Consider the following 24,858-nt stretch of genomic DNA (forward strand, 5'->3'; position numbering starts at 1 on the left):
ATCATACTTGCTGTGCCACTACTATATGCACTGCTTCTGCCCCACCCATAACCCCACCCTCCCCCCACCCCACCCCCATTCTTCTCAAATCATTTAAAAAAGTGAACTCAAATATTTCCTCAGATGGTTGTGTTCTATGTAAGGCAAATTCATTCAAATTAATATGAAAACGGAAAAGAAAAACGATTTTCCCCTTTTGGTTTTCGAGAAAAAGCGGGAATCCCGCGTGACAGACCCACAGGTCAGCAGTACGCCAAGTCCAGTCAATGCGCTGCCAGCACGTGATTAATTAAAATTCGAAATGAAAAATGGCGGATGAAGAAGAGTTGGACGTACGATGGAGTAAAGGACAAAAAACTTACTGCTATAGCTATGTGACCTTATGAACTCTAAAACCACAGACACAGCCTTTCGTCTTAATGCATGGACCTCGTATTTATCGTTTCAAATTGGTTATTTAACAGCGTACAAAGGAACAGAAACACTCTGTTCTAGAGATGAGTAGTAGTGGGCCTAGCAGTACTAGTAGTGGAAGCGAGAGCACGTCAGACAGACCTACTGAGCTCATTGCTCTACTAGACTCCGAGAATGCGGAAACAGTAGAGCAGACTAAAGCAATTATACACGAGAACCTATATAAATCTCGGGATACGAGTCTGTTAAATGCTCTGGTCGATTGCTATTTGGAAACGCGGTCACCAACTGCATTGCAGATCTTGACCAATGTGCACGAAGCACGAACACATGTAAGTCCTCTTTAAAAAATATTCCTCTCACAGATTAATAAGATAATATGCAATATTTAGTGCACTCTTAGATAATTATTTACTCACGTTTAAGACACGCTATATATGTGAAATTGTAGATATTTTTGATATTTTTGATTTTTAATGGCTTGCTTAATTAACACCTTGATTTAACGTCTTACTCAAGCTTGTACATGCAAGTTAACATTTTTTTAAATCTCACAGATCTTTAATTATTGAGTAAATAAAAGCTTAAATTTTATCATCTTTTAGCTTATTTCAATATATGTTTGTTCTTTTTATTGCAGAATTTATTTGAAAAACTCAACGATTGCCTCAGACATTGTGGCCTTCGTGGTCGTATCGATACCATGACTCTACTTGGTCACATCGTACGAAAACAGGTAAACACAAGTTAAAACTAAACTCTATAGTGGCATTTTTCCACTATTATGTGGTTGGATAACGCCCTAAATAGATCCATACTTATTCATACACTTAATCACTATTTCTTTTCCTAAATTAAGGCCACGTATACGTAGATTGACCTTTCAACTATCTTAATTCACATCGCGTGCACGTTTTCGTGAGGTGATTTCTCAATGTTTGCGAGATTTTACTCAATGATATCCATTCCAATCGTGAGTTGACAAATAATATTCCTATAACGTGTGTGGCAATTTATCATACGATTCCAATTATTTTCAAAATTAAGTCCTTTAATTCTATTAAGAGGATAATTGTTTTCTTTAGTTCAAGTTATTATTTCCAGTAATTAAAGACACGTTTTGCACATGATTTTTTTTATTGGTCTTGAAAGATAGCATAAATTCGTTAAGCAATATATAGAATCAAAACATTGCCATGCAATTAATTATTATTATTAAGTGTACTGTAGAAAAAATCTATATATACAAGAACTATTCCATTCTGTTACACCCTTAATTAGCCTCTTGTTGTTGCATTACTAAAATTTGTAACAACTCCCATATTTAGTCTTATTGTAATTTTTTCCATCTTTTCCTTGCACATAGCTTGAAATCAGACACAAATATTGACAGAGTTGCTCAATCTCTGACTGATAAACTTTGTGTGTCATTTGACATTTACACCATACATTAGCATGCTGTACTGCATGCTTTCCTGATTTTGGAGGAGAGGGTTGGGAAAGGTTTTTTATAGTTGTATAAGGTTAGAGAGGTTCTGAGATAATTTTCTGACCTCTAAATATTTTCAGAAAAAGAGCCTATATCTCAATGTACTCTTAATTAGTTTTAAAAATTTCATTGATATAATTTTTAGAAAAACATGTCTTTGAACTTAGGCAAATCTCTTGTACCAGTATTTAATATTTATTGAATATTTCATGTTTTCTATAGCCATCTTGGTTGTACAAGATAGTCAAAACACCTCTCTTTGAAACAGTCATTAAGAGTATGAAGGTAAGTTTTTGATTCTTTTAAAAAATAAACCTTTCATAGTATATCGTAAACTTCCCAGTTATAAGCTCCCTTGCCATAAGCCTGGGCAATCCTCTGATAATGCAAATATCCTTCGAGTTATAAGCCCCTTAGATATTTAGAAACCCATATGACATACAAGAGATTTACTGGGAAAATAAGAAAAAGAAAAAACATTTCTTTCCTCACTTGTGCTTATGTGGTTGTTTTGAATGATCTGCCATGTTTGTTCCCAAGGCCTAGAAAAATTATTGGTCATGATAATGGCCCAATTCATTTTAGCACAGTTATTCCTCATTTCTAGTTGAACGTAACTGGTCAAAATGACCGGTAAGGCAAAGACTTGACCAGACAAGTTCCAATTCTGGCCAGATATTGTTCAATGACTGTTGGTTATTAAGAGATCTGTACTCAAATTCCCATTTACGAATGCAGTGAAACCCACCTTAATAGAATACTAATTCACTTTAATTCCCTTTCTCCTATTCCTTTCAAGAGTGAGTCGGATGTTTTGTATCTTATGAATGGTGCCCTTACCATCACCACATTGTTGCCAATCATTGCCTCCTATGTGGAATCCTGGTTGAATGATGTCTTTGATGTCTACACAAGGCTTGCTGGCTTTCTTAACAGTAGACCAGGTAAAAATTGAATTTTTTGGCTTGTTTATACCATTTACCCATTTCATGAGATTTAACGGCATCTAGATTTACTATACATTCTAAAAATCTTTACTGTACATGTATGTATTGGTAAACAAAGTAATGATACTCAAGGGAATGGTATCTTGTCTGAAATCTTAACTAATATAAAAATTGTAATATAGTGGTTAATCACGTCCTTTTTGTAATCACTACCAAATCCTGCAATCTGATTGGTTCAAAGGAGTGCGATTAATTCCCAAATGGCATCCTTAGGAGCTCTTAATCACATTCTAAAAAAAATTTTTTTTTAACAATAAAATAAAACAAAAAATTTAAAAAAAAGTTTTTTTAGATGTTTTTTTTTGTTCGCATTTAGTTCTTCTACTACATTAAACTGATTATTCTGCACTTTTTCTTGTGCCTTTTTCTTGTGTATGATTACAAAAAGGATATGATTAAGTGGTAATTGAACTTCGTGTCGTGCAATTTTGGTCTCAAATCAAACTCGCGATTACAAAATCACACAACCGCGTAGCGGGAGTGTGATTTGTAATCGCAAGTTTGATTTCAGACCAAATTGCACTCCACTCAGTTCAATTACCATTATAAAACATCTGTTGGAATGCACTTCTTGCAGCAGTTTTGTGCCACAAGATGAGATTTTTGTGTACCATGTGAGAATAAGAACTCCTCTCGTCAAAAATCTTCAATTCAACTTGAAGCATTATATAGTCCAGATAATCTTGCTCAATCTTCTTCCAAGTCCATTTTCTCTATCAAATGCTAGCATAAATGAATGCTACTCGAAATCTTGCGTACATAAATTTGCTACCATCAGATGGGCATTCCAAAGGAATGCGCTTTCAATAGTAAGTTTTCATTGCGTTCTGTTGCAGGCAACATTCCTGATATCTACATGTTGCACCTCCATGTGTCGGTGTATTTCTATTTTCATCGTATTTATGCCATGTACCCGAACAATTTTGTCATGTTTCTAAGAGGATATTGTCATAATAATGCGAGGAAACAGATTGTCTTTCAAACCATCATTAAGGTATGGAACACTAAATAAGTATATACAGAATACTTTTTGATACTTTTGCCAGGTTCTAATATTGTGGTAATACAGGGGTACCAATACAGGCAATGAAGTATTAAAATGAATAAAAGAAATTCCTTGTTTTAAGAGGGAAGCACTTAAAAGTCACTATCATACAAACATTTCCCCTTATTCCATGAACAAATTGAAATTTAGAAGTTGATTTTCTTGACCGTTATTCATCCTTTCATTTTTTCATTTTTTCTTGCAGCCAATGCTGGAGCATGTACGTCTTCACCCATGCCTCATTACAGAGACATCTCAGTCGGAAACTGGCAAGCACAGGTATGCCACTTTCCCTTTTTGCTTTTCTATCATTTGTTTCAGTCCATGTACAGCCCTTGAAAGTGCAAAATAATATGCCATGACTGCCTCCCTTTTTTACCCCTATTTAAAAATAATAGATGCTTCCAAACTTTACTTGAGTGAACCAAAAACAATGGATTCACAGTGCACAACCTTAGCGGTTCACTAATTTGTAGTAGTTTATTTAGATAAAGGACTACTAAGGGTTATCTGTTGGCTAGTAACTTCTCAGCTCTACTAGCCCATGAAAATAGTTAAAGTAGAGCACTGATTCACAGTTGGATTTGATAAGAAGCAACAAATTCTCTGAAGACGTCACATCAAACCCAGTCCTGAAATCAGTGATTGAGTTCATACAAATTCAGGAGATTTCTATTGAGTAGAACTTTTATGCTTTTGCAATTTCCATAGGTGGAGGAAGAAGGAGCCCCAAGACATTGTGATAGAATGTGAAAATATGTCATTGGATCCATTAGACAGACTACAGACTGATAGCAGCCTAACAACCTCTTGGACATCCCTTCACGATGCACTTGGTAATACACAAGACAAATCTGTGAACTCAGTACTCACAACATCCGAAGACCTTAACAAAGAGGTTTGCGACGTACCAATAATCAAAGAGAGGAGGATGTCTGACTCAGCAACACAAACTGGAAAGTCGTTACAAAGTGGAGATAGTGGTACTGGAAGTATACCGTTAGTGTCGTCGGAGGATTTTAATAGTGCGTGGAGTCCAACAGAGATGTGTGGGTTGTCTACCCCACCTTCTAGTCACATGTCACCAGCGACGAGTAGTCAAGATTTGGTAGCAGTACAAGCGAACCTTTCTATCTCACAATGTAGTACTCCTGGATTTGCAAGTACCCCAGGAGATTCACCGACATCATCCTTGGCTGGTGATTTGGCACAAAGTAGTCCTGCTCTACTTAAAAATAGAAAAACTTTAGCAAAGACGCTAAGTGGCAAGAGCACACCTAGTAAGACTGTAGGGCTTGACAGCCCTCTCATTCATAGAGCTTTAAATTCAATGTCAATTCAAACTAAAGCTGAAACATCAACACCCAAAACAGAGACTTTGGTAACTGATTCTAGTCATGTTTTATCGAGTCCTGAAGTCGAGAGCAGCAAGTTTAACTATGAGAGGCAAACGTCAGAGTTGTCTGTACAATCTGAGCCAATCACACCAATAGATAAATCCCTTACTTATGATTATATTCGTAATGTCAAGCCAGAACATGAGATGCAGGAGCAATTAACTTGTAGTGATCATAGTGAGACAATGGATAATGCTACCAAAGAAATAAAAAGAATTCTTAGCCAGAACGATTTTGCTTCGTTGCAAAATGCAGAATCGCCTGTCAACCCTCCACCAAGTCTAGATGCATCCCTGGTGTCAAACAGTAATTTCTCGTCTAATGGTATCTTATCTCAAGGACTGCAGCATATTAACTTGTCGAATGATAAATTCACAATTGGTATGTCCGATGATGTTGAGAAAATAATGAAGGATGTTTCAAAACATGCACTTGAAGAACCGAATCTCATGCCTTATAAGAGTGAAAGTAAGAATACTTTAGTATCTCACAGTTCTGAGATATCTGAAGGCTCAAGGACTCGTTTGGTCACTCCCACACCACAGGACGACCACCAGAATTCATATAATTCTGAGACTTTAGCTATGCTGTTAAATCAAAAGGGGCAATACCCTGGAGCAAGACACGAACAGGATGACGATTATAAGAGATGTTTATCTCCTAGGCCAACACCTATCGAGTTATTAGATAATTATATTCAAGTAGGATCAGGGGTTCAATTAAATGAGCTATCTAGGTAGGTGTAGTTACCATAGAAACCAGTTACCATGGTAATATTATATGAATTTCATCAAAAGGTAAACATTGCCAACCATTAGGGATAAAGGGATAGTTCTGTTTATTTTATGATCCATAGACAACTGCGTTAGATTTTGTGGCCCAAATTACCACTATTAAAAAGGACCCAATATCAATTCTGTGGCACACCACAGGCATTTTCCAACTGCGTTAGATTTTGTGGCCCAAATTACCACATTTAAGAAGGATCCAATATCATTTCTGTGGCACACCACAAGTATTTTCCATTAAAATGAATGTTTCAATTTATTTTTACTATTCCCAAATTGCTGCCGTTAAAAGAAACGGGTAATCCACAACCGACAGAACAAAGCCTGGGAGTGGATGAACAAACAATGAATGGTGAGATAAAACAAAGAACGCAGCTCACATGTAGAACAATACACATTGTTCACCATAATCCATGCTTTCTTTGTTTTTGTTATTTTGTCCAATTCCAAGCTTCGTTCTACCAGTGGACACCGACCCAAAGAAACCCAAGATCATCCTGTGGCAAACCACAGGTACTGCAGAAATTAACAGTGGTCAATTCTTGTTATCTCATCTTTTTCTTCTGCTAGAAATTACCATTATTTAACTTTTACTGACAAAAAAGGGCCAAGCATTGTTACTGTGGTACACCACAGGTGTAAACTTTTGATTTTTATTTCTCTCATAATGTAACTGACAGGCAAAATTGCATATAACAAGTATATAGCCACCCATCCTGTGGACCAAATTCAAGGTATTAAACAGATTTTATATTTTAATTTTGTAGAATATCGCTTGTAAGCTCTCCTGAAACTGATTGGACTCATTTTGGAGGTAAAAAAAAGCTTGTTTATCATAATGTTCAGGGCTTAAAATAATGGTCCAATGTCTTCCCAGAATTGGAAATCCAGAATTGGAAATGAATTGTCCTGTCAAATCTTTGCCTTGCCGGTCATTTTGACCAGTAATGTTAAGCCAGAAACGAGGTATGGCCGATCTAAAACTAATTTGGCCGTTCATCATGACTGGTGACTTATCGGCTGTTATTTTAAGCCCTGATGTCACATACCACATTCTTCTTTGACTGGTGTATTCAAAACAAAGATGATTTCGATTCTTTTGGAGGGGTACTACTGTCAGTTGCCTAGAAAACCAGTACCCTTTACTCATATTTCTTGAATTCCAAAGGGGATGATGAGCCAGCTAGCCCGTTCCCCTGCTTAAACACTATGTCATATAACTAACATTTTACTAGTGTTCTTTACAGCCTTTATTGCCTTATGTGCCTTCTGGTGTGGGGAGCTGTAAATAAGTTTTCTCTACTGGAAAAAAATTATATTCCAACTAATATTAATCCTTATATCTACCTTTAATCCAGGTGAAGCCCCTGTGGATGAGATTACAATTTTGCGTGGTCAAATCCAGCTACTACACTTTCAGTTGTTGTATGAGAGACACAAGTGTTACCAGCATGCCATACGTAACAGACGTCTTATCGGCAAGACATTCAAAGCTGTGCAGTATGAAGAAGAACTTCTGGCCATTGTAAGACATACTTAATCAAATACCTATTGACTATTAATGATGATGTTGGTGATAACGGTGCTGCTGCTGGTGATAATGATGGTGATAATGATGATGGTGATGATGATGGTGATGATGGTGCTGCTGCTGGTGATAATGATGGTGATAATAATGATGGTGATGATGATGGTGATGATGGTGCTGATGATGGTGATGATGATGGTGATGATGGTGCTGATGATGGTGATGATGGTGATGATGATGCTGGTGATTATGATGATGGTAACTGCTGATGATGTTGGTGGTGGTAGTGTGCTGTAACAGCTGAAAGTGTAATCTAATTGCTGATGATATTGAAGGTTTTGCTGCTGTGTCTAGTAATTATTAAAAAAAAACAATAATGATAAATGTATAAAGCTAACATTTATAAAAATGTTATCGTACATTTAATTTGCACAGAAAGACCATCTCAGGTTACAAGAGGAAAAAATGAGAGAATTGACAGAATCTTTGATAAAACAAACTGAAGATAACAGGTACATGATTGTATACACATACAGCTATTTCAGAAAATGATTGTGAAGGTTTTGTTTCAGGCTGCATACCAAGCCTTATTTGAAGTATTTCGATGGACATACCATACTACGATTTGCGATCTACCGTGAAGCGTGACGTGCCAAACTTGTTTTTATAAGTTATGTCTTGTTTTTATAAGTTATAAAGTTTCTCATGTCAAACTTGACTGTTATTTGTACCAAACGTCTGGGATATGACTTATATAAACAAGTTTGGCGCGTCACACTTCACGGTAGATCGCAAATCGTAGTAATATCACAACGTTATAAAATTTTCTCTATCTTTGTTTGCGCAATTTTCCAGTATATTTTCTTGTGGGCACCGACATTCTTCACATATGTAATACATTTCAAGCTTGGCAAGCAACAAGCACGATGTTGCATGCAATAACACCTCCACAAATTGTTTGCCTACAGACATCTCGGCTTTCATGTTATTTATGCGAGCTGAGTTTCTCATTATTTTGTTATTTACTTATTTTACACATCGTATTCATTTGATGTTCTTATCATTAACTCCAGTAAATTCAAGGAAATAACTTCAGGATGGGATAACCAACAACAAACACAACTGAGGTAGGTCACTAGTGCAATAGATGGGTGAGCTCAGGTTTTCCTGTTTCAGACCATTCCTTAGAGTATCATTTGTTTAATAGTTGTGCGCCATTATTGCACATGAGAAGACGCGTCATGAATATGAATAAAACTTTTTCTCAAGGGAATGACAAATATTCTGAAATGGGAAAACATAACGCCTGAACTGAGGAGGTCTATTTAGTGATAACGAGACAAAATTGAATAAAAACATTTCTTTCAAATGAGCATCCATTTTTTTTTACTAGAAATCTGCTAAATGAAAATGCTAAGCTACAACATGACAAGAAGATGCTAAACGACACTCTGGAAAATCAAAAGAAAGAGCATGACTCTTTACAAATGGTAAGACATGTGACTCTATTAGAATAGATTTTGCACACGTTTTGTGTAATATGCCATCAGTGTCATAGAAACCAAGGATAGGATATGGTGTCCTTAAGTATGGGTAAAGCAGCCCTGGGGGGGGGGGGGGGGGGGGGGTTCTCCACCAGAATTTGGGTAGGGGTGTTCTGCTGGGATTCTGAAAGGGGTACCCTGTTTATGACAAAAAAATCAAATTTGTAGACCCTGTTTATGACAAAAGATATAATTAATTGCACTGAGTTCCTGTTTCAATTATCATGTCATCTCGCGTATTGTTTTTTTACGACCATGGTAACCAGTTTCAGTCAATACGAAAGTAGAAATCCTGAATATGACAAGAAACTCAGGAAGAAATTGGACCTTGAGTGAAATTCCATACCCTGTTTATGACAAGAAGCTCGAAAAACCATACCCTGTTCAGAGGATCATCCCCGTATAGTCCATATATGGGAGTACCCCTCCCCCCCGCCGGGTAAAGCAGTCAACATTTGATCTCAGAATGTCCTTGTCTCATCCTGTAGACATAACTCTTACGCCCTGTGGACACACTCTTGAATACTATTCCCAGCTTTCAACTCGGACGTCAATTCTCCCAGATACTGTAATTCCCCAAAGACAAGGCTCCTGCCCTTGGTGGGTGAGGTATAAATGACAGAATAAACTCTAACCTCTGTTTGTTTGGTCATTAAGTGTTACTATGTGATATTTTAAGAAACATAAACAGTAACAAATGCAGCAAAACGATCCATATACAGTCCTTTGACTAAACGTTGTTGTTTGATCGGCTTCATCCCTACGCGCCTAGACCGAAAAGGATCATGGGGATAATTAATTCACAGTTACTAGCTGCTGCATATGTTATCTAACACGACTTGAGCTCACTGTTTTCGATCCCATTTAATTTGCTAAAACCATGCCTCGAGCATACGGCGAAGATTTAAACTGGCAAGCAGTTTGGATGACGCAAGTTCTGTGTAATTTACCCGTTATCCTTTTAGGTCTAGGCGCGTAGGGATGATCCGATCAACGACAACATTTAGTCAAAGGACTGTATATCTTGATGTTATCATATGAAAGCCCAATCTCGGATTGATTTCTTTATGTATGATAAATCTTTGCATAAAGGCAACACCAATTTCTATTTGTTGCAGAAACTACACCAGTGTGAGTCCAAGATATTCACCTTACAAAATGAAATTGACTGCATGAAGCCCAAACTTGCCGAAAAATCTCAACTGAAGTCAGAAATAGAGAGGCTAATAAAAGAACTTGTGATAATGGGTGAACTGAATCAGCACCATAAGGATATGATGGAGAAGGCGGCTGTTGATAAGGGAAAGAAACCTGAAGCTAGCTTGCAGTTTTATGCTTGTCAAAAAGAGTTAACAGGTAAGGATGAAATAGTTACTTTATATTGAAACTGTTAGCTTTTACTGTAGAGCATCATCATGCTTTGAAGCCAAAATGATACCACAATGTGTTGCATTTTATGACTGGAGCTGTTGCAGTAATTTACTTAGAGGATCCCCATTTTTTGGACTCCAAAATATCCCACAATGCATTGTATTTTATGACTTGAGCTGTTGCAGTGATTTTTTTTAGAGGATCCCCATTTTTTGGACTCCAAAATATCCCACAATGCATTGTATTTTATGACTGGAGCTGTTGCAGTGATTTTTTTTAGAGGATCCCCATTTTTTTGGATCCATTATATAACATTTTGAAAGGTTTTAATGTCAAGATTAACCTTTTTTGGGCTTCATATTTATTTTCAGCCTCTAAGCAAATGGTAAGGAAACAGAAAACTGAAATAGAAGCCTTGCATTCAAAGGTTGCAGAACTGGAGAAACACTTAACAAAAAAGGTATAAAATTCATTAGTATTGTAAAACATATTTTTTATAATTTCAATTTTACATCTGGAAGAAAACTAGGTTTTTTTTACTGGGGTGGGGTGTGGGGAGTGATAATGGTGCTGTGGAATCCCCCGCATACTTTTTAAAATAGTTTTGGCCTTCCCCCTTAAACTCTTTACTGAGTAAGAAATTCATTTCCTTCCTATCAAGTCAACTAGAAGCTAGCTTTTGCCGAAATAAAAAGGTTTGACCCTCTACAAAAATTCACATTTTTATTGGTGACCCTCCCCTCTGAATTTCCAATCCCACCCCCCTTAATAACAGCGCTGTACCTTTCCTTATTGAACTTACCAGTAATGTTTCTATGTGATATTTCAGGATGTTGAAATGAAGGAGTTTAGAAAGTTTTCTGAGAGCTTGAATGGAATTTACTTGGCTAAACACAAGGTAATTTGATCAAAGTATATAAAATTCTAGTATACAGATTTTCAAACTTAGCTAACTTTATCTGGTTTGTTTTCATTTTCAGGCATTAGAAGAAAAATATACTGCACAGAAAAAAATCAACCAAACTCTAGAGGCTCGTATACTTAATTTACAACTTGCTCTAGAGGATACAAAACATGAAAACACGATGCAGGCAGCAGCCAAGACTAAAACTAGAGCAACTAGAGCAACAAGTCCAATTCAAGAGGAAACGTCTAGCGGTTAGGAACCATCTCACGGCACTCCTACTGGCAACCTAAAAACTTAACATTAAAGTATAGTAATAGCATAGAATGCGACCCCTTGGTGCTGAAGTTGTTGATAGGCTCTTATTAGGTTGTTGTATAGATGTTGTGTTTAAGGTGTCAGTAGGTTGATAGTGGCATGTTGGTAATGTTTTGGTAGGGTATCAGAAGCTGGTTGTTGGTAGGTCATCGTTGGGGTGTTGGTGGTTGTGTTTAAGGTGTCAGTAGGTTGATGGTGGCATGTTGGTAGGGTATCAGAAGCTGGTTGTTGGTAGGTCATTGTTGGGGTGTTGGCGGGTCATTTAAGGTGTCAGTAGGTTGATGGTGGCATGTTGGTAAGGTGTCCTAAGGGTGTCATCAGGTTCTTAGTAGGTTGTTGGTAAGGTGTTTTTAGGGTGTCAACAGGTTGTCGGTAGGTGGTCTGTAGGATAAAGATAGGATATAATGATAAGCTATTGGTCTATACTTTACAGTAATTTGGAGTCCATTTCCTAACTATTACTATTGTTTATTTTAGATATATTTTTATATCTAAAGTAATATATATTCATGGCTTAAATTAAAGGGCTTGATAGAGATAGAATACAGTAAATAAGACAAAGTTGAAACCATACTCATTGAAAATTTTAACTGACTTCAAAAAAACCTTTTTTTGCAATATCTTGATAAGTATTTTTGAATTATTGTTCATGAATTTAAATCTCATTGCAATTCTATTGCCCTTACAAGTTTGGAAAAACTGGCAAAATAGGTTCTTGGTATGCTGATCAAATTTGAGAGGGTTTAAAAGAAATTAAAATAAAATTGCTTGTAATATTTTGCCTTGAATAGACCTCTTTAGTTCGGGCATGTTTTCCCATTTCATACCAAGTGTCATTCCCTAGAGTATCGTTCCTTTGTTTAACAGTTGCACATGGGAAACACATGAATATAGATACAACTCAAACAAAGAATTTTATTCTGTAGGGAATGACACATGGTTTGGAATGGGAAACATTACACCAAAGGTCAAATGTGTTGACTGGTGACCACCTTCCTAATCACTACATGGCACATCAATATCTCATTTTTTGCTATATAAAATATACTCTGACACACACATAACTACGGTAGAGACCACAGTTAATAGAGGCTTTGCACCATCATGTAATGGTAGCCATGACGGGAGTCGCAACAACTGAAAACGTTATGCCCAAGCTAAAGAGGTCAACTTTCAAGAATGGTTAAACTAATCTGGGTATATGATGGTATGGGGTGTTGTAGTGGTAGTGATAATGAATTAACCACCTTTGTGGTCTTGGATTGGATTCCTGGACTCGGTATCACATGTGAGCAGAGTTTGTTAGGTCTCTCTTGAAGGGATCAGTCGGTGAATCCATATTCCATGTGGAATGAATTTTAGTGGTCTCTCATGATCAGCTGGTTGTATTGAGGGACAAACAATCAAATGTTTAGATGAATGAATTTACTGAAAAATTTCATTAGGGAACTGAAAAGCAAGGGCGGAACCAGGGAGGGCAAATGGGGCCTGAAGTCCCCCTTCAGCAGAAAAAAACGATGCTTTTTTACATTGTTTTCCGTTGTGTTGACGGAAGAAACTCAATTAGCCCCCCTAAACTCAATTAGCCCCTACAATTTTGGCTGGATCCACCCTTGAAAAGACTTTAGTTACTAGCTGCAATGGTAATGGTAGAGGTGTGCAATGTTAGCTCATAGTTTCAGCTTTGTTATATTAGAAATAAAAATAAATAATAGTAATATAATTTAAGATATTTTAAAGATTAGACATACAATAAATGTGTATGCTTAATTTATTAAACTTGTTACTACACCAACATGGATATAATCAGGTGGATTCCTTTTGTTGCTTCTTGTCTCTAAAAGAAAAATCCCAAGGGATTAATGGGTTGTAACCACATACATGTAGGATGGGTTCTATATTAGGGTACTTATTACTATCCCAAAGACACCTGTTTAGATTGGTAAAATAGAAAATGAAAACGTTTGATCCTTGTGTTTGCATTTGCATTCATTACATTTACACTTTCTGAGAAAAACCTTTTTTTTCAAAAGGAATACGAGAATAAGGTGGTTAGCTTACTAAGGATAATACTGATAAAGTTGAGCAATAGACCTCTTTGGCTCTGACGTAATTTTTCCCCATTTCAGACCACATGTTATTCCCTAGAGTATCATTTCTTTGTTTAAGGTTTGCGCCCCGTTGCACATAAAATGACACATGAATATGAATACAACTCAAACAAAGAATCTATTCTCAAGGGAATGACACATGGTCTGAAATGAGAAAACATTACCCCAAGCCGAAGAGGTCTATAGCCACCTCTGGATCCACCCCTGACAGAGGCAATTCAGAGCAAAGAAACAAGATAAATATTAAAGTTTAAAATAATTTGCAACAAATATTGGATGCTTTAGAGTACACGTTATTTACTCCCATCTATGTTTTCGTTCCTTGTCTTATTCAGTTCGTCCACCCATCCTTTAACAAGAGGGTGCTGAAACTTCCTTTTTGTACTATCAAAAAAATCCTGCAATCGTCCAGGCTGATTCTCCTCACTTTCATACTCATGTGCTTGCAAAACCATCTCAAATCTATCTACATCTTTGACAAAATTCGCTTCTGGAGTCTTCTGATATTCATATTCTTCCCAAAGTTCGTATAACTCTCTGCCAGCTTGTTCGCCAGCAAGTTCAGATAGTTGCTCCATTGCCTCTTTCTCCTTACGGTGTTTCTCATCTTTACTAACTCCGTCTGATGGAGTAAGATCTCCTACTATACATTCAGCCATATCATGGGCTAACGCGAGTTTGATACAATGGTCTTTGTTTAGTTTTGCAGCAGTATCGTCGGTTGTTACACCTCCAAGTAGAAAACATATGATAGACATGCGGTACATGTGATCTGAGACGCTCTCCGGGGATTGGACACCACGCTGCACCCATCCTGTCCTTTTCGTAGCCTTTAACTTCCCAATCAACGTCAAAAATTTCAAAATATCACTCATTGTTTGTAGTAGATACGAGAAAATAGCAAAATTAGAAGAAAAGGAGTCGAGAAAGCAGAAAACTACCAGACGTTCCTTGCCTTAGGTCGAAAAAGATTGGGCACTAGATAAAATTTTGAGTATTTTTTCATCTCAAATTATGAGCATTTTTGAAACCTTTGGTTTTATAAAACGAACGTATGGTAAATTTCTTCAGTATTTTACAATACTTTGGTTATTTTGATATTTATTTATTTTATTTTTCATTACCTATAATGATGCTCCAGGTTCCTTGTCGTAATACCGCTTACCAGATTACAGCAGGCTCATTCTTCTACATGATCGGGAGTTTGTCCATTTCGAGTAGTTTTTCTCGTCAACTTTTTAAACATTCTTTTTGTTTAAGAGCTTCTTTAGTGCGATCAATTATGGTCGGGAATAACGAGATTCTTGAACGTGTTGAAAAGCGCGCCATTGAGGCAGAAGAAATGGTGGAATTGTTAAAAGGACATCTTGACTGCCTTCAGAGAGCTGTAGGTAAGGTTTTTTCAGTTTTTAAGCTTGCATCTGTACTCGTGTTCTATGAAATATCCATTGAAATACTGTATCTTTAATTTGAGTGTAAGTAGTTAAGGTATTGTTATCTGATACAATTCAAGACATATACAATTTGATTAATTACTAGTTACTAGTTAATAGAAATTGAAGATTGATTAATATTTAATAAGATGATCAAAATTGCTCACGTGATCTATGGTAAAGATAACAAGTCATAAATCATTTCTTTAAATGATAATATTGAAATATCAAAGCATGTACCCCAGGGAGGAAGGGGTTATGAATGCTTGTACCACAGGGAGGGAGGGGTTAGTGGAGACCTTATTAATCCCCAACATTAAGCTTATACCCACTATTTAAGGTTTCAGGGGGGGCACAGCTTATTGACTCTTAAAAACACTTCCAGTCATGCTACAGTAATGCGTTTACCATATTTAATTATAACATGTTTTTTTTTCTTTTTGTCTTACCAGATAAAAATCAATCCCCCAGCTCTCAGGTAAGCTAGATGACATTTCTTCTATAATGATAGGATAAGTGTATTTTGAGGGTAGTGGGCCAGTGGGACAATGACAATAGAATGCTTACTTATCAGTATTATTACATGCTTCAGGCTAAAATTGAGTCATTGAGGAAAGAAAATCAAAGACTTAAAGAAGAAGCTGCAAAATTGAAAAAAGAGCTTGTTTACTGTGAGGTTAGAAATGGAGGTTGGTATTTTCATAAAAATAAAATAAATTAAGAAAACAATAAAATAATAGAGGGTAATAATTCCATTCATTCACTCATGCAATTATTCACTCACTTGCTCATTTATTTACTTATTTTCTCATCCATTTAAATGGTTTGGTTTTTTGATTTCTTCCAACATTCACTCTTATGATACCACAGGTATCCCATTTTGATTTCTCTTGACTTTGCAGCTCCATAATAAATTTATTGCTATCTTTTTTAGTAAAGCAAGTAGCATTACCATCAGCCAGAGATACTGCTCCACAAAAACCTACACCTGCTGCTACAAATGATGCACCGGCTGCTGTTGCTGCACCGGCTGCTGTCGCTGTACCGGCTGCTGTTGCTGCATTGGCTGCTGTTGCTGTTGCTGCTTCTGCAAAACAACCAGAGAAGAACCCAGCACAACAAGGAGAAAAAAAGAAGGCAGAGAAGAAACCTAAAGCTGAAAAGGCTCCAAAACAAGGTGATTTAGAAGAAGACCCTTGAACTTTTGATATAATTAATCCTGGTGGAGTACTTTTCAATTCTCGAAATTCTGGGTTCACTTAAATTCTACAGATCCCACATGTCAATAGAGGTTGCTACAAGGAATTTTTGCTTAGAATATGTAGCACCTTGGTAGTGAGTGTGGAGTGCCTTGCATGCTCAAACATTTGTCTTTTTTTAATAGGCTGTTGGCAATACCACTCTCCTTATCATGATGTAAAATATAAATTTATCTGTAAATGTAGTTACTTTTAAAGCTTTCTCTCGCAAAAAAAAAAGTGTTTGTAAGTCATTGCATTAATTATTATTCATACATGTATATCAAGGATTAGAAATGATAAAAGGGTAAATTATGCTCCGTTAAAAGATGAAAAAACTTTCTGCTTGTTCAGACGCTAGTCCTTCCTCAGAGTAAAAGAGGATTAATATATCAAGGATTAGTAATGATGAAAAGGTAAATTATGCACTGTGAAAAGATGAAAAACGAGTTGGTAGGTGGTAGGTGGTTATACACTCCTTTCTACCACCTCTTTCTCTTTTACTCTGATGAAGGACTAGCGTCCGAAACGTCAGTAAGTTTTTTCATCTATTCACGGTGTATAATTTACTTTTTCATCATTACTGTTTCATTAGAAACACCGACGCAGCTCACACTAGTTTTTAGCTAGTTATATCTTCATATCAAGGATTAATGAAGTTCAATTTATTTGGCATTTTGAGGGTTATTGTTAATCAAGACTTTGTTATGTTTTTATGTTTGCAGCAAAGAAAGGTGATGATGCTAAACTTGATGCATCAAGGTTCAACTTCATTATTGGTAAAATCAACTCCATCAGGAAGCACCCTGAGGCTGATACATTGTTTGTGGAGGAAAGTAAGTTTATGTCAAGATGTAGAATAATTTGGCTGCTATCACTAGGAGAGTAAATAGTATTCAGTGTCAATGATTAGCGAAAGTAAGGGAACTCAGAAAAATCCTAGTCCCTATTGGGAATTATGTACCAGTCGTTGTGTTTTACGACTTTTATATTCCAGAAACCTTACATCATTGTCAATATCACGACTGATATCGACAATCCGGTGTAACTTATTAAATTATGCAATAGTGAATATAGTTATGGTCTTGAAGAAAACGATAGTTTTGCATGTACTGCGGGTGGTGCTGGGTTAACCATCAATATGGCAGAAAATTATCATACAACAGCGCAGGTTTCAGAGCATCAGGAATGAGTGGTTACAAGTTAAGAAAGGAAAAGATGGCTTTAGCAAAAAAAAAGTGAAGAGGAAACATGTAAATATAAAAGAATCCTGGTGTGTGTTAAATGCAGGAGGTGAGAGTATGGTGCAAAAATTAAAGGTCACGTGACCTATGATAAAACAATAGATGGGCATGCGCACAAGCAAAAGCACCTTTACCTTCATAGGCACAAAACTGTGATCAGAAGTAAGCTCATATACCTTATATTGATGTTTGCCGTGTTGGGTCGTTGGGTCCAACAACAAACCCAACGCAAAACTATGATCCCTAAATTGTGGCCCATATGAATAATTTTGCTAAATTATTCCTATCTGTGACCAGGATACCCCTGTCTTGGAAACCTGAATCATGAACTTTATGACCAGCTGACGCATGCCAACGCATTGCCAAATGCATGGCTGACAATCTGGCAACAGTTGACCAACATGTGTCATCTAGTCATAAAAAGTACACAGTCAACCACCCTTGTGAGCACCTATTAAAAGGGGTAAAAATTGCTAAATAAGAAATTAATTCACAATATGGTATTTGAATTTTGAATTTAAAGTTGATGTTGGTGAAGCAACTCCAAGGACAATTTGCAGTGGTCTTGTTGGTCATATACCTATGGAGGATTTAAATGTAAGTTGCAGGAAAAAAAGCAATGTTGCTTAATGTGTATACAAGCTCACCATTTGTGTTTTATATTTATTGCCAGGGAGCTATGGTTGTTATAATGGCCAATCTCAAACCAGTAAAGTATGTAGCACAAGACTTTTAAGGCTTTTGATCAAGATCACAACATATTTGACTATCTTATTCATATTTTCAACACGTTTGATTATTTGCTAAATAATCAAACATTGTGTTGAAAATATGAATAATAAATAAACTTAGACACTGATTAAAAAAGGTTAGAAATGTACTAACATTTAGTTGGATGTTACCCATTCATTGGTCTATACTAGTTTAATCCCCAACAGAAAGAGTTTGGAATCAGAGCCTTGCCACCCTCAGATATATTTTCTTCTGTAGAACTTGATATTCTGTGATTCTAAAAAAAACACAAAGTTACGCTCCTTCTCCAACACAAACACACTGATGAGATGACTTTCCTTATATAAATCAAGATGGCTGATTTTGTTTATGTTACTTTATGTTAGGATGCGTGGGATCTTTTCCCAAGGAATGGTGATGTGTGCCCTAGCTGAAGGAAAATGGTCAGTGGTGCTTCCACCCAAGGGTGCTGTACCAGGAGACAGGGTTGTATTTGATGCTTTTCCAGGAACACCCGATGCACAGCTTAATCCAAAGAAAAAGGCAAGTATTCTTTTAAAAAAAAGTGATAATAGGACATTTGTATGGTGGTGTCATTTGACTCCCACAATCAAGATTTTTGCGAATTTTCTTTCTTATGTAAATTTGTATTCCCTCATGAGAATAGTAAGACAATTAACTGAACAAAAGAAAGTGTTTAAGAGAGTCTGTTAGTAGAGGTCAATGACGCCATAGTGCAAACATCCTAATCTGTCTCATAAAGAAGTTAAGGTTTTGTTGGTAATCAAGGATAGCATAGCAAGAGTGCATTCACCTCTCACCTCTGGTGTCTTGGGTTAGTTTTCTGGACTCACCATCACATGATTTGAGAGGACTTTTATAGATCTCTCCCTTGATTCAAGAGTTTTTCCTCTGGATTCTTGGCTTTCCTCTCTCCACAATAACCTTACAACCATAAATGTCAATTTAGTTGTACCCTGACTTACAGTAAATCAACCAGAGTTTATTTTATTGCACTGATACTGTGTTGATATGGCTTTTAAAACCACTAATAGTTTTTGTTGAAATCAAAGCAAAAGTTGACCAAATTTTTTATTTATTCAAATGAAATATCATAAACTACCATCACTCTGTGAGCAGTTTAATGCTTTGTTAAATTGCCCTTGTGATTAAATATTAATGAGCTAGCTAAAGTCTTTTAGTTCCCAGCTTGAGTATTATTTTCAGGGTTTGTGCTACTCCTTAAACTCCTTGAAAACTCCTTGAATTTAATTCACGTTTTCAAGGGCACTTGAAAAGCTCTTCAATTTTACGATTTTAGCGAAACTCCTTGAAAACTCCTTGAATTTTGCTTTGATCATTACTTGCATGGTTCTGAAATAGATCTAGTCAGAAAGATTGGAAAATCTGAAAGTCGGCAATGTGCAACCACCGTGTAAAACGTTGGCATATTTAGCTGAACATACTCCTTGAAAATTCATTTTTGGGCCCTTGAATACTCCTTGAATACTCCTTGAATTTTAAGTGTTTACCTCAGCACAAACCCTGTATTTTATACTCATATACTACTTGTCATACACCTACTTGCAAGAACGTTGTCATACGAAAATAGAACATTAGTGATTTAGTGGGATAGGAATTATATTAAAAAACAAAAGAAGATCACTGAAGCTGAACTTTTTCTTTTGTCTTTTAATGAATTCCTTTCTCACTAAATTACAAATATTCTATTCTTGTATGACAACCTTCTTGCAAGTAGGTGTATGCTAACAAATGTATTTTGCAAAATAAGGTCTGGGAACAATGTGCTCCTGATTTCAAGACTGACGCAGAAGGAATTCCAAACTACAAGGGAGAGCCATTTAACATCCCTGGCAAAGGAATCTGTACTACTGGTGGGGTCAAGAATGGAGTAGTCCGATAATTATTCGTAGGGCTTTAATAGTATGTGCAACTTCTTAGACTAAAATCAATAATATTAGTAGTAAAAATGAAAAGCAATAAAGTCATACAAAACAATTTCGGTTTAATTGTATTGGAAACTTATGTAGAACTTATATTTGTCTAGAAATTCTTCCTTCTTTCCTTCCTTCCTTCCTTCCTTCCTTCCTCTCTTTCTTTCTCTCTTTCTTCCTTTCTTTCTTTCTCTCTTTCTTCCTTTCTTTCTTTCTCTCTTTCTTTCTTTCTTTCTTATTTTATTGGAGCAAATTCAGTATTTTTTTAGGAATTATTTTTATTTCTTAATCGATCATTTTCTTATATTTAAATCAAAGACTAAGGACATTTTTTCTCTATCGCCACATTCCGTCCCACAATGCGTTAGGAAGGCATAACTAAATGCCTAAAAATGATGTAACAATCGTTCAAAATTCTATAATTATTAATTATTCTATTTGCGCCACTGAATCAGTTTCGTCAAGACTTCGCGCAGATAACAAGTCTTTTTTGCAAGTTCTGTTGTTTTATTTCGACTTCGATAATCGAAAACATGTTTCACGTTCTCAGTCTTATAACAGAATCTATTGGATCGGCCGTTGAATATGCAGAACAACTTTACTATGGTGGTAAGTCTAATTTAAAAAATGCGCGCGTGCGCAACCTCTGATAAGAGAACAGACACATGAAAATCTGGTGCCAATTGGTTAACTCGATGACAAAAAATGCCCTCGAGTGTTATCGATACCCAAAAACAACCCCTGGTTCGCACAGATCGAAATTGGAATTTAGCATGTGAAGTCTTCCGGAGGAAGAAGATCCAGAGAACCGGGGGGGGGGGGGGGGGGGACACTAGCTCCAACAAGGGAGAGATCTAACATGCTTTACTCGCGTGTGGAAATTGAGAAGTTTTACATCAACAAGACTATAGTTTTTATTCAAATTGTAGTTCTGTTATTGAAATTGAAAAATAATAACGTATATTGGTTGATTGAAGACTAAGCGAGGTAGATGGTTTAGCGCGATGAAACTGGATAAAATCTGGATCCAGATCGATAGTGTTGGGGAAAATCTAATTAGTGATAATTATCTAATTATAGCGCGCGCGTCAACAATCGTTTGATTTGGTACTATTAGGTCAAACGTCGAACTTCATAAAACCAAACCTAATTGAAACAATGAATAGCAAGGCGGTCTTCTCTGATGTCATTGGGTTCGACTGATGTGAAGTTCGAGGTTTGACCTGAGCTTTACAGTATTAAAAATCGTTTTAACTATTTCGATTTGAGTAAAAAATAACAGGGAGTGTTGAAATACCTCATTTTTAACCTGTTATTAATTAAACTTTAAAGGCTAAAAGGAAAGAGAGAATTCGAAAAGGGAAATGGAACAACTCGAGAGTAAGGCGCTTTTGAAATTTTCGAACTATGCATTCGCCAAAACTTTCAATTGAAGCCGGGACCTCAACAAGTACTGCAGTGCCAAGGGTGTATTGCAGTGAGGTGTGGTGTATAGCATGCATTGCGGTGCGGTACAGTGCATTGAGGTCGTGTAGGCTTGGGTAAGTGCGCATGCACAGTAAGTTGCGAAAGTGGTGGTCTCTAGTTATCTTCTACGCAATCAAGTATTGCGATAAGATGATGTGTGGAGCAAAAATTATGCGGCAAGATGAGCACAGAGAGTGACAGCCAGCGAAAAAAATCGATAAAGTATGAGCATCTTTTCTTCATCGACGTCGCGCGTAAAATTATCCGCGCAGCAGCAGTAAGGGGGACTCGCGGTCAATGTCAAAGATTTACGGGTTTTACAGGCGGTTTAAGGAAGGCGCCGGCAGCGGGAATAAGCCGCGCGATAAGTCCTTACTGCTGCTGTGTTGGGAATCAAAGATAAGTGTTTATAAAAATGTACGATATATATACGATGCATGAATGTAAAAAGTTCACCAATGACTTCTGTATAATTTGCCTAAGATCCAAAGTTAACATACCTAAGCCCAAGGGTTTCTGGTGTTGTGGTAAGAAAATGCAAATAGAAGACGACACGTCAGCACAGTGTTACGAGTGTGGTAAGAATATTCGTAATGCCGTACCAAATGCTACCAGAGAGCAGTATTACGCCAATGGAGGTCGTAAGAAAACGCCATATAAGAGAATAAAATACTTCAGGGACTGGATGAGTCATATCCAAGGTTTACATCCGATATATTTAAGCGACGAAGTAAAGAAGAAAATCATAGACCATTTAGAAGAGCCAACCCCACAAAGTCTACGAAAAACGTTGAAAAAATTAAAGCTAGGGAAATATTACAAAGCTATTCCCTATCTTTTGTCTGAAATTACCGGTAAGTCTATTCCTGAGGTTTCTGATATGACAAAAGCCGAGTGGATGTTTTGTCGGCTGAATAAGGATATTCCTTATTATCCTGACGTAATTTACGAAATATTTTACAAAATAGACCCCAACCACCCCCTGTTAGGATGGATTCCGAGAAAATTAAAATGCAAAACTGGCGTTTATTTTGCCAGAAACCCCACTGGGGAATGCATCGCGCAGAACACCAAGCTATCCCCAGTGGGGTTTTTTGCATTTTGGGCTTACAGGGCTTATTTCATCCCGCGCCAGAGGCCCTCTAGTACATACACATATATCTTTCTTACGACCCACCAGAGGGTGAACTCCGGACAGCGTCCCGAGACACCCCCTGACTTTTCCAATCGCGAAACCCCCCATCGCGGGGTTGAATCGCACTTTCTACCCCTCCCCCCACGGTTGCTGTGAGTGGGGGAGGCTTTTTTTTCACTCACAGCAACCGGTCCAAATGCATCTACAGCGAGGCTCGAACTCGGGACTTTAGGCCTCCCCAGCCCCAAAGTCCACGATCACAACCGAACGCCAGACACATCTGGACGCTTATGTATGTGAAAATTATTATATTTAATCTGCATATTTTCTAGACTGACGTTCGATATGTAAATAGAATCCCGTCACGCTCTTTTCGAAGCAGATGTTTACTGAGCAAGCTTTCTTTGAAGCTCTTCTTTTGCCTCCTGGTAGATCTTTTTGCGAGATTCCTCGGAAAGATCTTTTACGATTGTTTTTTTATTCCTTATGTCCGTCTTTAATTTCTCGTATTTGTCTTCTTCGGCCAGAATAAGCGAGAATTCTACGTCGTCTATCTTTCTGTCACGCAAAGCCTTTGAGACAAGATCGGTAATAGTATTTACTTTAGCCCTAGATAGAGCTATTGTCGTGTCATGCTTGGATATTTTCGTGGATAGCTTTTTCATAATGCCCGTAGCAACAGCCGAAATGATACCACAAGCTGCCCCAACGCCGGCCAAAGGAACTCCAACGATTATTCCCGGCCCAGTAAGCGAAGTAGCAACGCCAGAGCCCGTTAACACAACAGATATGGATCCTGAAGTTATCGCAATCTTATGTAGCGTACTCCGGGCTCTAACGTACTTTTTTCTAACTTTTTCATAGTGTTTTGCCTGCCCTTCCAAGTAAGCCAGGATTAAGTTCGCTTTATTCAGACGAAAGTTTTCGGCGTTTAGTTCGTTAGGTGTAGTATAGGGAACATCTGGGTACAACTGAGGTGCTGATGGTATAACATCCATTATATATACTAATGTACGACGCTTTTGGGAATGATATTGAGGAGCAGCCACATCACGACAACCGGGATTACTGGAACTGGAGGGCCTTTAGGAAGATGTTTCCGCATGCAGACCCTAGTAAGTTTGAAAGGAGGCCTGATGGGATTTACTTCAACGGCTCCAGGATGTACAGCAACGAGGATTTGAAGCCTACGCTGGTTAATCAAATAGACGATCAACTGAAGCATTCGCCAATGCATAAGCCAACGCCAGCGCCAACGCATGTCGAACCTAAACCTAGTTGGTCAAAGGAATTATTGCTTGGTACCAGTACTTATCCGATACCCGCAGTTACGTTTGATGAACATCCAAGCTTGGACCTAACGTTGAACATGCGGATCTCTAACAACCATTCCTTTCCGTTAAAGGTGCGAGATATCTTCAAAAACGTGCCCATTGTTCATACCACCGCTAAGGAATCTCATGAATGGTTAAGCGGTCCTAACATGCGTTATTGGCCGCAGCAACTAAACTTTGCGGTTTGGTGCGCCACCAGCGGCTGCGGTGTAAGTGCGAAGTTGATGAAGAATTCGATATTTATGTTTCACTTCCACTTTACCGTCCGAAGAATACTGCATGAGATGGGTGTTATTGCGCTGCCGGGAGATGCCGCGTTTTATCCAAGAGATAACAAATACAGCGTGCCGGCTTATGATAGACTTTGTAAGGAGTTCGGTGTTGTAGGGAAGGATTTCCGATGC

General features: G+C 37.3%; 4 protein-coding genes across 10 annotated transcripts; 2 read left to right on the forward strand and 2 right to left on the reverse strand.

The window, feature by feature from the left end:
* The first annotated feature begins 316 nt into the window (after positions 1-316).
* On the forward strand, positions 317-13,600 carry LOC116293075 (hamartin). The gene is made up of 16 exons (XM_031700472.2): positions 317-746; positions 1,055-1,150; positions 2,126-2,188; positions 2,703-2,847; positions 3,747-3,904; positions 4,161-4,234; positions 4,667-6,088; positions 6,908-6,954; positions 7,499-7,665; positions 8,104-8,180; positions 8,742-8,795; positions 9,062-9,158; positions 10,331-10,568; positions 10,955-11,043; positions 11,413-11,481; positions 11,564-13,600. Exons 1-16 carry the CDS (start codon positions 498-500, stop codon positions 11,744-11,746), a joined length of 3,228 nt encoding a protein of 1,075 aa, XP_031556332.1. The 5' UTR covers positions 317-497; the 3' UTR covers positions 11,747-13,600.
* On the reverse strand, positions 13,559-15,024 carry LOC116293103 (5'-deoxynucleotidase HDDC2-like). The gene has a single exon (XM_031700504.2). The coding sequence runs from the start codon at positions 14,789-14,791 to the stop codon at positions 14,210-14,212; it is 582 nt and encodes a 193-aa protein (XP_031556364.1). The 5' UTR covers positions 14,792-15,024; the 3' UTR covers positions 13,559-14,209.
* Positions 13,559-24,118, reverse strand: LOC116293125 (uncharacterized). 7 transcript variants are annotated; one of them, XM_089024705.1, is made up of 7 exons: positions 22,838-24,118; positions 22,486-22,593; positions 19,385-19,508; positions 16,302-18,840; positions 15,799-15,848; positions 15,041-15,350; positions 13,559-13,642 (listed from the first exon to the last, which is right to left on the reverse strand). In XM_089024705.1, the coding sequence occupies exon 1, from the start codon at positions 24,116-24,118 to the stop codon at positions 23,507-23,509; it is 612 nt and encodes a 203-aa protein (XP_088880831.1). In that variant the 3' UTR covers positions 13,559-13,642; positions 15,041-15,350; positions 15,799-15,848; positions 16,302-18,840; positions 19,385-19,508; positions 22,486-22,593; positions 22,838-23,506. The 7 variants fall into 7 exon arrangements, with proteins under 7 accessions (XP_088880831.1, XP_088880833.1, XP_088880832.1 ...); XM_089024707.1 differs by having other exon boundaries at positions 16,302-18,241; positions 18,717-18,840; positions 22,486-24,118; XM_089024706.1 differs by having other exon boundaries at positions 16,302-18,282; positions 18,717-18,840; positions 22,486-24,118.
* LOC116293094 (aminoacyl tRNA synthase complex-interacting multifunctional protein 1) lies at positions 15,109-20,582 on the forward strand. The gene is made up of 9 exons (XM_031700493.2): positions 15,109-15,307; positions 15,802-15,827; positions 15,942-16,038; positions 16,284-16,526; positions 17,313-17,423; positions 18,355-18,428; positions 18,505-18,545; positions 18,950-19,106; positions 20,356-20,582. Exons 1-9 carry the CDS (start codon positions 15,109-15,111, stop codon positions 20,485-20,487), a joined length of 1,080 nt encoding a protein of 359 aa, XP_031556353.1. The 3' UTR covers positions 20,488-20,582.
* Positions 24,119-24,858: the final 740 nt, after the last annotated feature.

This window comes from Actinia tenebrosa, unplaced genomic scaffold (assembly GCF_029948245.1).
Source record: "Actinia tenebrosa isolate PJP-AT-01 unplaced genomic scaffold, QUT_ActTen_1.0 PGA_scaffold9__36_contigs__length_13948895, whole genome shotgun sequence".
Lineage (NCBI taxonomy): Eukaryota > Metazoa > Cnidaria > Anthozoa > Actiniaria > Actiniidae > Actinia > Actinia tenebrosa.

Excerpts from the sequence above, each read along its gene's own strand:
- LOC116293075 (XM_031700472.2), top strand. The coding sequence starts at position 498 with ATGAGTAGTAGTGGGCCTAGCAGTACTAGTAGTGGAAGCGAGAGCACG. Across the intron at positions 2,848-3,746 it reads CTTTCTTAACAGTAGACCAG|GCAACATTCCTGATATCTAC; the intron begins GTAAAAATTGAA and ends GTTCTGTTGCAG. Across the intron at positions 7,666-8,103 it reads AAGAAGAACTTCTGGCCATT|AAAGACCATCTCAGGTTACA; the intron begins GTAAGACATACT and ends TAATTTGCACAG.
- LOC116293103 (XM_031700504.2), bottom strand. The coding sequence starts at position 14,791 with ATGAGTGATATTTTGAAATTTTTGACGTTGATTGGGAAGTTAAAGGCT.
- LOC116293094 (XM_031700493.2), top strand. The coding sequence starts at position 15,109 with ATGATCGGGAGTTTGTCCATTTCGAGTAGTTTTTCTCGTCAACTTTTT. Across the intron at positions 15,828-15,941 it reads ATCAATCCCCCAGCTCTCAG|GCTAAAATTGAGTCATTGAG; the intron begins GTAAGCTAGATG and ends TACATGCTTCAG. Across the intron at positions 18,546-18,949 it reads GCCAATCTCAAACCAGTAAA|GATGCGTGGGATCTTTTCCC; the intron begins GTATGTAGCACA and ends ACTTTATGTTAG.
- LOC116293125 (XM_089024705.1), bottom strand. The coding sequence starts at position 24,118 with ATGGATGTTATACCATCAGCACCTCAGTTGTACCCAGATGTTCCCTAT.